At 38.5% G+C, this 16,688-nt stretch overlaps 1 protein-coding gene across 3 annotated transcripts; it reads left to right on the top strand.

Annotated features, from left to right (window-relative positions):
• Nucleotides 1-1,286: 1,286 nt before the first annotated feature.
• On the top strand, nucleotides 1,287-16,401 carry slitrk3a (SLIT and NTRK-like family, member 3a). 3 transcript variants are annotated; one of them, XM_048169158.1, is made up of 4 exons: nucleotides 1,287-1,386; nucleotides 7,072-7,168; nucleotides 12,093-12,167; nucleotides 13,021-16,401. In XM_048169158.1, exons 2-4 carry the CDS (start codon nucleotides 7,140-7,142, stop codon nucleotides 15,683-15,685), a joined length of 2,769 nt encoding a protein of 922 aa, XP_048025115.1. In that variant the 5' UTR covers nucleotides 1,287-1,386; nucleotides 7,072-7,139; the 3' UTR covers nucleotides 15,686-16,401. The 3 variants fall into 3 exon arrangements, with proteins under 3 accessions (XP_048025115.1, XP_048025114.1, XP_048025116.1); XM_048169157.1 differs by lacking the exon at nucleotides 1,287-1,386 and having other exon boundaries at nucleotides 6,842-7,168; XM_048169159.1 differs by lacking the exons at nucleotides 1,287-1,386; nucleotides 7,072-7,168 and adding an exon at nucleotides 8,931-11,757.
• The last annotated feature ends 287 nt before the right edge of the window (nucleotides 16,402-16,688 follow it).

Genomic DNA, 16,688 nt, shown 5'->3' on the forward strand with positions numbered 1-16,688 from the left:
GATCTCTCTTATTTTGCAAGTGGTTCACATACTTTTTCTTGCAACTGTACTGTATATCGTAACAGTATAAGTAATTCTAATATGCTGATTTGATGCACAAGAAACATTTTCTTATTATCAACGTTGAAAAGTTGTGCCGCTTACTTTTCAGGAAACTGGACTCCAAACTTTTGAACTGTAGTTTGAGATATTTCCATCCTTTCCTATCTTCATCGTCCTTGTTTTCTTCCTCTTCTCATTCTCTGACTTCCTGTTTGTCCTTCTCAGGGCAATACAGAACGTGTTGATCATTTTACGGGGTCACCACATGCTGCGTCAACACTACCATGGCCTAATTACTCAGCTGTGGCCCAAAGACAGGGAACGTTGTGATGTGCAAGCCAAACAGAGGAGCTGTAAAGTAGGCCAGTCCTATTTCTGTGTTTGGAAAAGCGAGCACAAGGTCTTGTTTTGAGTGCTGTTTGCTATTGCTCATACCTTGAACAAACTCCTGACCCCCAGCTGTTTGTGCTACAGTTATGACAAAGACCTCAAATCATGTGCTATTTCTTTTCTTTTCTATTCAAATTTAGGAATGTACGCTGGCACACTGGCACACCATTACACTGTTGTAAAAAAGATCCCTGAAGCCTTGAAGGAACCATCTGAGCCATATCTAGACATCAGAATATCATGAATACTTGGGAGTTGACTCTTTTGACTTTGGCTACCCTTGAGTAGCACTCATATTTTCTTCAGAAAAGGTAAAAATTGAATTGTTTTCTGTTGAAAAGGCTGCTATAGCTAGCAGCTATTGGTCATAATGTGATATAAATGCATTCTTGCCATCTTTTTACCCATTTGTGTCTGATTAATTGTGTCCTACTTCTCTTGCAGTCTCACATTGTCAAAAAAGAAATTGTGTTTATACAGGTGTGGGCATTGAGGCTGATGAGGCTGTTAACATTTTAGCTTACTATGCTAAATTTCAGCCTATTAGTACTTCCTCTGCAGGATTTTACCCTTTATTCTCTCCTCTTTTTCTCTCTCTTTATATTCTGAGTAAATTAGTATACCTCTGAGATATTATGCTTGCAAAATGGGACAGTTTTAGGCCATAGCAAACTGCTCCTGTGGAAAAAAAATATAACTGAGACAAAGCTGATTTACTTTCCCCCATTTGGGAGATTGACATCTGCCCCATGCTAAATATTATTTGCAGACTAAAAACTAATTTAAGAGGGGGGAAAAAAGGTTATTTTTACTTTTTAATAGTAATTTCCTGAAAAAAGCATTATGTATTTTGTATTTATCTAGACACCTGTATGTGAAAATCCTGTGATTACCTGAGAAATCCTGCCTCTAATTTCCATGATGCCTTATTGTTCCCATCAAGCATCTTTTGAGGTAGGTTGTCCATCCTGCTAGCTTCTGGAAAATCCTCTAGATGTTGTTTTGTGACCCCATTGAAGAAGAGCAGGTTTGTTTGACCCAGAGACTGGAAAGAAAGCATACTCCATGCTAAAACATTGAATCAAAGAGAATTTTTTAAAAAGCCCTGTCATGCTTGATATTTTAGAGTGCTTTTGATGTTCTGGGTCAGCCTTGGAGAAACCTCAGCAAAAGATCTGGAACACTATAGTGCCAGCCAAGCAAGCAGTGTATTTTTCCAGCTTCTGGCAAAGTACTGTAAAATCTCACTTTCAAAGCGAGGCAATAATGAACAGGTGGTAATTCCAGGCACCAATCAAAACTGAAGAATATAATGACAGAGAAAGATAGAGTGATACGTGGTTGATAAACAATTTAAGCAAGCTTTTGCGCAGATAGATCTGAAGCAAGGTAAAGCCCAGCTGAAATTCACATTGAGTTCTTCAGTCCTCTTTTTCTTTTTCTTTTTTTTTCTTTTTTTTTAACATGATAGCATTACACTTCAAATAAAATGTTTAGAGTTCATTATTCCTGATCTCTTTTGAAAGTAGACGACTGGAAGTTTTATTCAAGAGTCAGAATTAATTCAAGTCATAAAGAAAAACTATGCTGCCGTTTAAAAGTTTGAGGTCAGTATGTTTACGCTGTTAAAAAGAAATATGTTATATATGTTATATATGTTACTCCATAAAATTTTGGCAACAGATTACAAACAATATTATTAATTAAATTCAACAAATAGAATTGAGTTAGAATTAATCAAATTAATCCCTTAAATGTCAACCATTTAAAATGAGTAAAATTTAAGTAAAATTTAAACAAAAAATATCTGAATAACAGACAGACATCAAAGATGAATTAAGAACTCCTTATTTTTTATTGCCAAAATTGAAGACATCTGATGATAACAAGCAGAATCACTGAAGGAAACAGAAACACATGAATTAATAGAGGTTTGGATGTTGATATTGATTTTATTGAAAATGTTTGGTCACCGTTATGGTGATCCGTGTTTCATTTAGTTGGGCAGTTTGACTCTTTGTTTTTTATGTCAGTTTGTGTTTTTTGTAATGGTGTTTGTTTGTTTTTTTCACATTTTAAATGGTTAACTTTTAAGGAATCAATTTAATTAATTCTAACTCAATTCTTATATGTTGAATTTAATTACTAATATTACTTGTAATCTGTTGCCACAATTTTATTGAATAGATAGAGCATATTACTTTTTACAGTGTAGCATTGTTTTCATCAAAAGTAACAGTAAAAGACATTTATGTTACCAAGAATTTCCATTTCAAATAACTTTTGAATCCTAAAAAGAAGTTAAGAACTGCAGATGTTTTCAACATAAGAAATGTTTCTTGAGCAGCAAATCAGCATATTAGAATGATTTCTGAAGGATCATGTCGCACTGAAGACTGGCGTAAGAAGAAATCGTGAGTGGCGCTTGATGCTAGTGTGATGACATTGGTTGCCAGGGCATTGCTATGCAGTTGCTAAGGTGTGTTGACTGTTTTAGCTCATTGCTACGCATTTGCTAGAGTGTTTTGTGCTGAAGGTTAATACTTAGGGTTAGGTATTTGAACAAACCTCTAACCGAACATATAAGCAAAAGCGAAATTGATCACACTATGCTGTGTGAATTTTCATAGTTGTGTATCTGTGTGGAATGCACTTATTGCTGTGGTGGAAATTAGTTTTGTTGGGGTTTTATTGTGGACAGGGGGATTTACCCTGTGTTCTAGTAGTCCTGGTGGTCTTTCATGTCTCTTTGGCACAAGCGTGGCATGCTCACAGTGGTGGCACAGACTGTGCCCGGGCTTTCTGCCACTGTGAAACATGGCTCCACCAACTGCCTCATGCTCCCGGTGTTATTTTTGGGTGCTGCTTGTCCAAAGATTCATGTGTATCCGTGACCTGATACATCAAAGGGAGCTGAAGCATAACATGACACCTGCCTCAGATCAGGAGATCTATTAAATCTGTTGACCATGACTGCACTTAGCTGGGTGAAAAGTTATAAAAATAAACTAATGTGTCAACATTTCTTTGAAATAAAAAATATGCTGACACAAACTGACTCAAGTCTTGTAGAGATCCAACATATGTTGAGGAATAAGCATGACACTTTCATCAAAGTGCAATACTTTAAATAACCTTTCCAATATCAAGTCACTTTACTGTCACTGTGAGTAATGGCTGCTGCATTTAAGGCTGGACATGTCAACTACTTTAGTGATGGAAGACAAGTTTGTATGTGATTGACATTGCCATATTTTTGACTGAGAGATTACAGAGTGCCTGATGAACCATGACAGAAGCAAACAAGAGAAATGTTGTTTAAGGCCACCTTCAACATTTATTATTTAATGGTATAAAGACATTTTAAAGGCGATAAGGCATTCCTTCCGCTCCTCTGATTGTGAATGATGTGGATACCATTATTATATGTAAATATCTTGATTTTTTGCACACACACAAAAAAAACTTCAAATAGCTTATATTGTATTTTATATTTATAATAATGACTGTAGATTGCAACAGTGCCCGACCACTGTTTCTTCAGCTTTTTTGGTGCGATCTTCTTCACAGCATCATGGATAATGTATAGTTTTACCAGGAATTCTGCTGTTAAAAGGATAGTTCACCCAGAAAAAAAAAAAAAAAAAAAAAGTCATTAATTACTCACCCTTATGTCATTCCACACCCATAAGACTCTGAACCACTGATTTGAAACAAAAGATTCGTAAAGCTTCGAAGCTTAAGGAAGCAGTGTCAGAGATTGTATATAATGGGGAGATAAGAGGGTCTGTATCTCTTAACATTGGAGAAAGCGTAACGGCTAACTTGATCATGTGTGGCACCTCTCAGCCTATCGTGTAATGGCAGTGACGTCAGTCGCAACATTCCCTAGTCTGCCTTCTCTTAAAAAAATACATTTTTATCAAGCTAAAATCTACATATAGTTCCCAACGAAAGTATTGTTTAGTGTAAAACATTCTGAAGATTGGCAAACAGGCTGTGGATAAATTAAATGATTAGCTATTTCTCCACAAAAGCTGTTTAATCAGCATAGTGAAGCCTCTCATCCATTGACTTCCATTCAAAAAACAGCCTCTGGTCTCGTTCCCTGCGTACCGCGGGGGGCGGAGCGTTAGCTTTAGCCGTTACGCTTTTTTGGCTAAAGGTTGCAGGCTTGCCTTCCAGTGGCTTTGGCAGTGTTTTGAAATCGCTCATCACTAGATATTGTTACGGTGACCGGGAGGGGACATGTTCGGTTTAGTTTTGTCGTGGCCACAAGATATTAATTCGTGGGAACGTGATAATAAGTCGTTCCCTCACCATATGATCTCGAGGCCACGACTTTACATCGCGTGGCCACGGCATAAGGATGTTGTTACCTCAACAAAACGATCTCGTAGCCACGCGATGTAAAGTGATGTAAAATGATTGTTCATTTTGTTCATTTCATATTTTTACATTTATTATTAGGCTATCATTATTGATTAAATGTTTTTTATTCATTGTTATGTAACTTTTGCTTTATTTTCCCCTTCATTTCGTGTATCCTTTCTGTAGGCATATATTATGTTGTTAGCTATATTTTGTAAATACTTCAAATGCCAGATCATGCCAATAAAATGTGACTTTATGACTGTATTGTAGCCGTGAAGATAGGATAAATGAGCGTCTGTTATCATTTGTAGACCCGCGTGCCCGTGACAGCATTTGAATGAAGTTCGAATAATTTATTATTATTAATTGGTTGTTAAAAGAATATTTAAGCTAAAAAAAAAAAAAAAAAAAAAAAAAAAAATCCATTCACCATATAGCCTAGACAAAAATGTAATTTTGTTCATCATTTTATTTAGGTTTAATTGGCATATTATTAATAATAATAATAATAATTATTATTATTATTATTATTATTATTATCATATTATATTATTATTATTATTATTATTATTATTATTATTATTGTTGTTGTTATAATAAAGACACGGTCAGATTAAAAGGCTGTGAGATGGGATGGATAAATGTTCATTATCATTGAATGAAGCTTGTTATCAAATTGATAATAACAAACTATAGTGGCAACATCGCGCGCAATAGGCTATTTATAGCTTATTACATTGCACGCGATGTTGACTATAGACAGCATTCAAATAATAATAATTTCTTAATTCCGCACTTATTTCATAATTCTTAATTCCAGGTTGCTATGGTAGCGCGCGTTGTTTACACATGTAACTCGTGCCACGAGAAAAATATCTCGTTCCTTCACCATATGATCTCGAGGCCACGACTTTACATCGCGTGGCAACGACATAAGGATGTCGTTATACCTCGACAAAACGATCTCGTGGCCATGGCTTATTATCACGTTCCCACGAATTAATATCTTGTGGCCACGACATATTATTACGTTCCCACGAGTTTATATGTTGTGGCCACGACATATTATCACGTTACCACAAGTTTATATGTTGTGGCCACAACAAAACTAAGTGAACCGAACATGTCCCCTCCCGGTCACCGTAATTGTTAAATAAAGTCGTTATTTAGTTTTTTTGGCGCACAAAAAGTATTCTCTCCGCTTCATAACATTAAGGTTGAACCACTGTATTCACATGAACTGTTCTAAATATGTTTTTAGTAGCTAGGCATCTGAAAGTGTTAATTATCTTGCTGGTAATGGAGGCCTCACTAAGACAACAGATTCTATCAAACAATATCTTAAGTTTTGTTCCGAAGATGAACAAAGATCTTACAGGTGTGGAACGACATGAGGGCGACTAATTAATGACAGAATTTTCATTTTTGGGTGAACTAACCCTTTAAACATGATTCTTAAAAAAAAAAAAAAAAAAAAAAGTTAAAATAATGAAAACCGATGGCTTTAACAAAATCATATTGATTAACCTCATAGCTCGCAAACAGGTCTGTCTTTAAAGGTTTATAAGTTATCATTAAAAATCTATTTCCCTATGGAGAAAAGGAACTGAATTTTTACTTCTGGAACCCAAATGTTACACACAATATGTCAGTAATTGTCAGTAATTTAAAATGAGATCTGTAAATCATTGCTTTATAAAAACCTTAGTTAGTTTGATTCATAACTAACCATTTAGAAGAGCTCTTATTTATTTATTTATTTATTTATTTATTAATTAATTAATAAATCCCTATGGAAAAAATGCATGCACTCTATTGTTGGCCACTCTATTTTAAGGTTGGTGACAACAGATTTGCTCAGAGCAAAGCTGTCACAACTGGATGTGAGAATTTGCATTTGCCCACACTACAACATGCATGTTTTGGAATTAATTAAAAACAAGACGTGACATCAGAAGTGATTAGAAATGGCAAATTGTGATTAGAGAATTGCATAATGATGGAAAAATAATGCAAATTAGGCTAAAGAAAAATAACAACACATGTTATAAACTGGCTTTAGTACACTGGTATTTATAAGAGAAAAACAGCAGAACAAAAAAGGGGATTTAAGAGTGACTGGCAGAGGCAGAAATGAAAGATGGCTTCCACACAAGATGATTGACTGGCAGTTTTACACACTGCTGCACACCAACCAGAATGCTGTTCTTAAACCTTCTCTTCACTCACCCCTTCATTCTCTCTCTCCTCTTCTTTCTCTTGCAGACGCTAATCCGCCTTGTGCCGCCACGACCAATAATAACCAGCCAGAAGAGGCCTCTAGGTGGGGCTTTATGTTGCATGCGTCAGTGAGTTCTGAAAGGTGAGCAACTATAACAACTATGCATCCAAAAGGACCCTGTAACCACAGGGTCATTGGGAAACATTTGTGCTTGTGTTGCATTTAAATGCAGGTCCAAAGTTTAACAAACACAGACAAATTGGGTAACACTTTATTTTACATTGTCATTGTTACAAGTAGTAATAACTATAAATTATGCATAATTACATGCAATTAACACTAAACCAAACCCGCATCCTAACCCCAACCCTATACATGTGTAATTACAGTGTAATACTGTAATACTGAAACCTTAAAATAAAGTGTAATGTGTAATAAGAATTTCTAAATTCTCATGTTATAAAATAATAGTGCTGAGTGTTTTTTTTTTTTTTTCTTTCTTTCTTTTTTTTCTCTGAGCCAAACAGTAGGTGTATTAGGAAAAATCAATTATCTTCTGTTTATTTCAAACACATGATAAAACTCTAGATGTATATAAATACAGTGGAGTCCAAACATCTTGAGACCTCTAGTAAATCCTTTTATTTTTATCATTTAAATTTTTCTTATTCAAAATTATATTATCACCATAACAGCATGAGTGAAATGTTGAATTGAATATGTGCATGGATTTCCAAATGACTTAGAAGGGTGGTGGAGCTGACATAAACAAAACCTGATATCTTGCACTGCAGCGATTTGAAAATGTTCCAAAAAGCATCTTCAAGAGTGCTTCAGTGGAATCTTATTCATTTTATATCATGTTTTAAATTTTTTCTAGAACTTTATTTATTTCCAAATTTAAAAATTTAAATTTAATTCCCATTTTGTTATGTGTTGAACTCTTTTATGACTATTACTTTTCTGTTGATTCATATATATATATATATATATATATATAAAAAGATTTTTAAATAAAGTGAGACTAGATTTAGTTTTAGAATTATCAAAGAAAAAAAAATTAAAAATCTCTTATAAAAGTATTAAATATTATATTTTAGAATATATGCACCGACCAGGCATAACATTATGACCACCTTCCTAATATTGTGTTGGTCCCCCTTTTGCTGCCAAAACAGCTCTGACCCGTCGAGGCATGGACTCCACTAGACCCCTGAAGGTGTGCTGTGGTATCTGGCACCAAGATGTTAGCAGCAGATCCTTTAAATCCTGTAAGTTGTGAGGTAGGGCCTCCATGGATCAGACTTGTTTGTTCAGCACATCCCACAGACGCTCAATTGGATTGAGATCTGGAGAATTTGGAGGCCAAGTCAACATCTCAAACTCATTGTTGTGCTCCTCAAAACATTCCTGAACCATTTTTTCTTTGTGGCAGGGCTCATTATCCTGCTGAAAGAGGCCACAGCCACCAGGGAATACTGTTTCCATGAAAGGGTGAACATGGTCTGCAACAATGCTTGGGTAGGTGGTACAAAGTAACATCCACATGGATGGCAGGACTCAAGGTTTCCCAGCAGAACATTGCCCAAAGCATCACACTGCCTCCGCTGGCTTGCCTTCTTCCCATAGTGCATCCTGGTGCCATGTGTTCCCCAGGTAAGCGATGCACACGCACCCGGCCATCCACGTGATGTAAATGAAAACGTGATTCATCAGACCAGGCCACCTTCTTCCATTGCTCCGTGGTCCAGTTCTGATGCTCACGTGCCCACTGTTGGCGCTTTCAGCGGTGGACAGGGGTCAGCATGGGCACCCTGACTGGTCTGCGGCTATGCAGCCCCCATACGCAACAAACTGCGACGCACTGTGTATTCTGACATCTTTCTATCAGAACCAGCATTAACTTCTTGAGCAATTTGAGCTACAGTAGCTCGTCTTTTGGATCAGACTACACAGACCAGCCCTCGCTCCCCACATGCATAAATGAGCCATGACCCTGTCGCCGATTCACCACTGTTCCCTCCTTGGACCACTTTTGATAGATACTGACCACTGCAGACCAGGAACACCCCAAAAGAACTGAAGTTTTGGAGATGCTCTGACCCAGTCGTCTAGCCATCACAATTTGGCTGTTGTCAAACTCCCTCAAATCCTTAGGCTTGCAAATTTTTCCTGCTCCAAAAACATCTACTTTGAGGACAAAATGGTCACTTGCTGCCTAATATATCCCACCCAGTAACAGGTGCCGTGATGAAGAGATAATCAGTGTTATTCGCTTCACATGTCAGTGGTCATAATGTTATGCATGATCCTATATATATGACATTATATAAGAAAGGAAGTGACGTGGGTGGATGCCAGACCTCGTGTCTCTGGAGTGACTGAGCAGTACAGACCACTTAGGTGGCTGCAGCTTATTACCTTTCAGTAATTGAGGCCTTGGAAAGGGGGTGGAGAAAACCAAGAACAGAGAAATGCACATCACAACCTTAAGTACTTCATGTGGAACATCTAAGGGCAACACATGAAATTACACAATGATTCTGCAATATAAAAATGTTCACTGGTAGCCGTGCTATGAGTTAACAGCAATGATAAAACCTGAAAATCGGATGCTTTTTTTTTTTTTACAATCCATTTCATATCATTACAAATATTATAATACATATTTTATATAAGGGAATGGATTACACAAGCTGATTTCATGTTATAATCCTGATTATACAGGAACACAAATATTAGCAATACGAGATGGAAACCTGGAGTCCACCAATTTCAGTAAAACAGTGAATGTGTGTTGAACATTATACTCAGCTCAGTTCAATTTCATTATATAAGTCATGTTGATTATGTGTTCTGTTGTATCATTTTGTCTGTTTAAATGATTTGGGGACACCCATTTGGGGAAGTTATTTAGAAGGACAGATGTGAGTGAGAACACTACAGGGGAATGAAACTGAAAAACAATCTCATAGAGTTATGTCTGCATCATAAAGCAGTTTTAATTAGTATCACAGATTTGATCTGTAATAACCAAAAATGATAGTCATGATAATTATAGTTGTAGTCGTCATCATCATCACCCTCAACATTATTTTTTTTTTTCATCCTTGAACAATCCAATTAAGCTTGACTCATGAAAATTACAGGAACATCTCATTAAGAAATCCTGCGTAAATTTGTCTAAACATATAGCCACTCCTAACACTTTATAATAACTTTCATTAAGTAATTGAAAACATAGGCTGTTAGATTAAATGTTAAACATTTACAGATCAAGTGCATTCATAAATGGAAAATATAATGGAGACCTGGGCTAGTTGCACAGGGAAGTTGTCACAACAGCTCTCTATAAAGTCAAAAAGTCAAATTACACAAATGCCTGTTTTCTTTGTTTTCGAAGATCAAACTTTTTCATAAATGTAATTTGGGGTAAGTTGTCACATTTTATTGGGCAAGTTATCACGTTTTTAAATGTTACACATTTTACATTTGTGTAACCTTTCTTGTTTCATATCTAAATTCCAATGTGTGTTTAATTAACTGTTTTGTTTATTTATTTTTTTTAATTATTATTATTTTTCAGGTAAATAATGGAAGGAATGTTCTACCATTTGGTTGCCAAGACTACTGTATATGTATCTATAGATATTGATTTTCAGAAATAAATCCACAGTAACACAAATATTCACAGTAAAAGTGCAACAATAGCCTCATGTTTCCCTATAAACCAAAGTTTGACTGAATATCTATTTAATTATATAATTAGCATTATTTAAAGTAATAATGTTTTTTTATGTTATTATTAAATCATATTATAGAGTGTTACCCCATAACCTCCCCTTCATTTCCATGTAAATGTGTAGAATAAAAGTATCCTGTCATCGCCACTGCCCACGCGCAGAGCTAGATTGCCCGCTGCAGGCAGAGCGCGGGAAGACAGGGCGCAGGAAGCGCGCGGAGCTTCACACAAGAGGACGCTACGGAAGAATTTACCTCAGCTGCCTTCACTGCAGATGAAGTCAAACTAAATGTATACAGAGGAAAAAAAAGATCTATTGCTTAGTTTTCTTTTGTCATTTTGCTTTGTTACGCATAGGAACCCAGGACACTTATTCCAACGAATGAAGTAACATTTTCCAAGGAAAGAAACGGAACTGAAAAAAGCCTCAGAAGAGTTCACCGATGAAGCTTGGTGTTAAATAATCGGTGGCTTTTATCTCAAAACACTAATCGGTGATGAGATCGCCCTTAAACATAACGTTACATCGCTGACGAAGAAAAAGAGAGAGAGAGTGCGAGAGAGAGAACACACTGATGCGCGCGCGCTCCCGGTGCGGCACTCAGCGCGCTCAACAGCTCGTGCCTCCTCCATCCCAACCCTCTCCGCCAACGCCGTCTCTCCAATCTCTGCCCTCTCCCTCCCTGTTCGCTTTTCTTAAAGCTCATTTCCGTGACGATCCGAAGCTTTTCTCCGACACGATGAGAGACGCGAGCAGCGCAGCAGTGGGACAAACCGAACCGAGCCGCTTCAAACGGAACTGAGCTCCAGAACTGAACGAACCGGCATCACAAAACAAAACAAAAAAGGAGATTTCATTCAAATCACGTCTTCATCTTCTCTCTTCTTGGTCTTGGAGAGAGAGAGAGACCGAAAGAGAGCGAGAGAGATAAGGGAAAAGCACAGGAAATCTTTAAAGTCGCCGTTTTCGGATGCTCCGTTAAAAAAGGTGAATTTTGAGCGTTTCAGCTGTTCACAGACTTTTGGAGATGGGAGAATGACCTGGGTGATCCACAGCATAATCTCTGTGTTTAATAAAATGATGCATTGATTTGTTTCTGATGTAACTGCGCAGACTGCTTTACAAATCACTCAGCTTCAAATGGTACTTTAGCAAACGAATATTAGTAAAACATAAAAAAAAAAAAAAAAAACCTAATTAAAAAATCTTAATTTAGTTATACATTAGAATTTCTTTATGTGGGCATAAAACATGGAGATCTTCAACTGTTTCATTCCAATGCATGTTTTTTTCTTTTTTCTTTTGTCCTTTTCTTTTTTTAGCCAACCATCGGAGGCAACCTGGGACCACCCGTCTCCAAACCCTGGAGATGTAAAGTTGGACACCGCTAAAACTGAGTAGGTATCCGCTACGTTATCGCTTGGGAATGGAAGGACATTAGAATTGATTGCTAAAGCCAGGACACCAGAGAAGGGTGGGAGGAAAATACAAAGTGCGCTATTCATGGAAAATTGCAGTCACTTCTGGACAGAAAACAAGGATCTTTCGAGAGCTTTTGGGTTTTTTTTTCCCCCTTTCGAAAGCCAAGAGATCCGCAGAGTGAGGCACACTCAGCAGCATTTGGCTCTGAGTTTCTCCACTGATCTTCTGATAACATCTGCGCTAATTAAGTGCGTTCAGACTGTGGAAAGCAAATAACCTCCGTTACGCATTAAAGGTCTAATTGGCGAGAGTCTTAGGATGCACCTGCCATTGTTTTTTTTTAAATGTTAAGTGGATGGCAGTGGTTGATTTAATTTAAGTATTTTCATTTCATGTTTTTTATTGATCTAATGCGCTTGAGCTTTGCATGAACATGGAAAAGCCTGATTATTCAGAAATAACAAAAGTAATATTTGTCAAATGTTTCCTGTTTGTATGTGTCTGACAGATGTTTGTGAGACTTGAAACAGACTGTTTTAAATGTTGAAGTGCATTAAACTGTTTAGATGTGCTTTCTTTCATGTAGTATTTTAAGACACTAGTGGTGATTATGCCCTTGAGTCCTGTTTTTGGGTGTAGTGTAAGCTATCATCGAGTGAGAGATGTCCAGTCCAATCCATGATAATGCATGATCTCTATCGTAAACATGCCATGATATGGAAGAAGGAGGTGTTTTTTATTGTGCCAAATGCTCAAAGCACTGCAACTGTCACTCGCTGTCTGAGTCTTCTCATCTCACACGCTCTCTTTTTTTCTGATTTATTGCAGTGCTGTGAAGTGGCTCTCAGCCTTAACTTCATCAGGACTCGGTGGAAGGATGCTGTGGTTTACCCTGCTAAGCACAATAGCTTTAGGATGGACTACGCCGATCCCTCTGTTGGACGAGTCGGAAGAAATAGATGAGCCTTGCTTTGACCCTTGCTACTGTGAAGTCAGGGAGGGTATTTTCCACGTCCACTGCGACAGCAAAGGATTTACAAATGTCAGCCAGATCTCCCAGACGTGGACAAGACCCTTTAAACTCAATCTGCAGAGGAACTCCATGCGCAAGCTGTATTTTAACAGCTTTTTGCATCTCAACAATGCTGTGTCACTTAATCTGGGGAATAATGCACTGCAGGACATACATGTGGGTGCGTTCAATGGCCTGAGCATCTTGAAAAAGCTATTTTTGCATGAAAACAAACTGGAGGTGTTCAGGAATGACACTTTTATGGGGCTGGAGAGCCTTGAGTATCTTCAGGCGGATTACAACGTCATCAAGAGAATAGAGAGCGGGGCATTTCGGAACCTGCACAAACTCAGAGTACTTATTTTGAATGACAATTTGATACCCGTGCTACCCAATTTATTATTCAGGTCCGTATCGCTCACGCACCTTGACTTACGTGGCAACCGCTTAAAAATTCTACCCTATAAAGGGACGTTGGAATACATCGGTCGCAGCTTGATGGAGATTCAGCTAGAGGAAAATCCATGGAACTGTGTGTGTGACATTGTGCAGCTCAAAACCTGGCTGGAGCGCATACCCTATACAGCTTTGGTCGGCGACATTACGTGTGAATACCCTTTTCATTTACATGGTAAGGACCTTCGTGAGATCAAGAGAAGTGAACTTTGTCCTTTACTTTCCGAAGCCGAGCTGGAGGCCAAACATGGCATTCCCAGATTACCATTTAATAACGAAAATGTCTGGCCCACCAAGCCTTCGTCTATGTTGTCATCCTTTCATAACACAGCCTCCTCAGTAGAGTACAGAGAGAGACAGGTAAAGCCGACTAAACGGTCCAGACCAACAAAAACACCACCCACTCCTCGTAGCATTTACCCAGGGGTGAATCAGCCTCCAGTCGCTGCCTACCAGACCAGACCCCCTATACCAATCATTTGCCCGACAGGGTGCATGTGCAATTTACACATCAATGACTTGGGCCTCACCGTCAATTGTAAAGAAAAAGGCTTCCACAACATTTCTGAGCTGCTGCCACGACCACTCAATGCCAAGAAACTCTATTTAAGTGGGAATTTGATTCAGAAAATTTACAGGTCGGACTTTTGGAACTTCTCTAGTTTGGATCTATTGCACTTGGGTAATAATCGGATATCATATGTTCAAGAAGGCGCCTTTATGAACCTACCTAATTTAAAAAGTTTATATTTGAATGGCAACGACATTGAAAGGCTCACTCCAGGCATGTTTCGTGGTCTGCAGGCACTTAGTTATCTGTACTTTGAGTACAATGTCATTCGAGAGATCCAACCGGCTGCCTTCAGCCTCATGCCAAACCTGCAGTTGGTTTTTCTCAATGACAACCTGCTACGCACCTTGCCTGTGGATGCTTTTGCTGGCACTTCCCTGGCTAGACTCAACCTGCGCAACAACTACTTTCTGTACCTTCCTGTGAACGGAGTACTGGAGCATCTTCACTCCATCGTTCAAATCGACCTTCACCAGAATCCCTGGGACTGCTCTTGTGACATCATTCCACTCAAACAATGGATAGAGAAGCTCAGCTCCGTCATTGTCGTTGGGGAAGTGACCTGCAAGACCCCAGACTTCGCCCTTGGCAAAGATCTGCGCACCCTGGAGGCTGAGGTCATCTGCCCCGAGTTGAAATTCACCGCTTCTTCTCCAGTCCTACCCAATGACATGACGGCCACCAGTGGCTCTGAATTAGGACAAGCGCCGGCAACGGGAGCTGTCCCACTCTCTGTGCTAATTCTCAGCCTGCTGATTCTCTTCATCTCCTCTGTTTTTGTGGCCGCCGGTCTCTTCGCATTTGTCCTACGGAGGCGAAAGAAACTTCCCTTCAGGAAGCGACAGGAGGTGGATCTTACGGGGATTCAAATGCAGTGCAAGATCTTTGAAGAAAGACAGACTGCCTCACCTGAGAAGCCACCCGGTCACGTCTACGACTATATCCCCCATCCCGTTACTCAAATGTGTAACAATCCCATTTACAAACCACGAGAAGGAGAGATTGAGGGCGAGCAGTTTGCAGAAACCAAGGAAAATAACAGTAATTATCGAACTCTTCTGGAGAAAGAGAAGGAATGGACGATGGCTGTGTCCAATTCCCAGCTCAACACCATTGTCACCATCAATCAGTCCGGTGACATGGCAGGCTTTCATGAGAACGGAGTGCTTTGCCCTACCGTGATTGACAGCCAGAGGCCGACCCCTACGGTTGGTTTTGTAGACTGCCTGTACGGCACTGTTCCCAAATTAAAGGACATGCATGTTGCACATGCACATCCCCCCGGAATGCAATACCCCGATTTACAGCAAGACGCCAGATTAAAAGAAACATTACTTTTCACTGCGGGGAAAGGATTCCCTGAGCAAACACAAAGTGAATACCTCGAGTTAAGGGCGAAACTCCAAACCAAGCCGGATTACCTCGAAGTCTTAGAGAAATCATACAGATTCTAATTGAATTGAAAAAAAGAGTAAACTCACTTTCACAACCCCTCCCCCTCCACGCCCAAAAAGAATACGTATCAAAAAAGAAGCATGGCAAGATTATATATTTCACACACGTACACGTACACACTCAGACACACATTTCCCCCAAGTCGCTTTTGGAGGAAAGGCCATACTCAGATTTTTCAATGAAGTGCCTTTTTTTCAGAGTAGCCAGCAATGTTACCACCCATTATTTTTGTACGGAACAGATTTGTTGAACCTCCGGAGCGCCTGGCACAGTTTGTAGAATATTTGCAGTTTGCTGCATGCGTTCGACTGCAGATGGAGGTTATTGATCAAAAACTTCACCTGCTATAGAGATACAGCGACGTATTACCCGTTGAGTGGTCTATTTAATTTTCTATACAGCAAAAGACAGAGTTCTATCTCAAGGACGCACCCGAGGATCAATATTTGTGAATATATAATGACACTTCAAGATTTTATGGAGTTCAACGCACTTTCTTAAGAAAAATGCTTCTGGATACTATCACTAACAGCTTTTTAGGAAGCACTTTTAATGTTTTCTCTCTCACAAAGATTTGACAAAGTTAAAAAATGTGCATATATTTATTCTGTAATTTCAGTGAAAGATTTAATTGTAAAGGTAATGTTAAATCAATGTATAGTGATTATGCGTCTGGTATAGCCTTCTTAATAAAAATACAAAGTCTTAAATCAAATAAAAAGGGTACCAATGAATACTGTTTGTGAGAAATAGACTTGACGTATTGGTATGGCGCTTCAAATGACAAATTATAAAATGCACATTAACCTAGCAAGGTCTCTTTGCTGCTAGAAGAGTCAGGTTGAGACATTCTGATGGTCCTGCCTGTATGCATGTGTCATCGATGGGTTTGGACAAGAAAAGGAGACCTTGGATTAGATTTGAGTCTTTCTGTAAGGTATGTTTTTATACCTGTCCACTGCTTACTGAATGACACTACATTTGAGATGAATATTTAATGCA

The sequence above is a fragment of the Megalobrama amblycephala genome, linkage group LG19 (assembly GCF_018812025.1).
Source record: "Megalobrama amblycephala isolate DHTTF-2021 linkage group LG19, ASM1881202v1, whole genome shotgun sequence".
Taxonomy (NCBI): Eukaryota; Metazoa; Chordata; class Actinopteri; order Cypriniformes; family Xenocyprididae; genus Megalobrama; species Megalobrama amblycephala.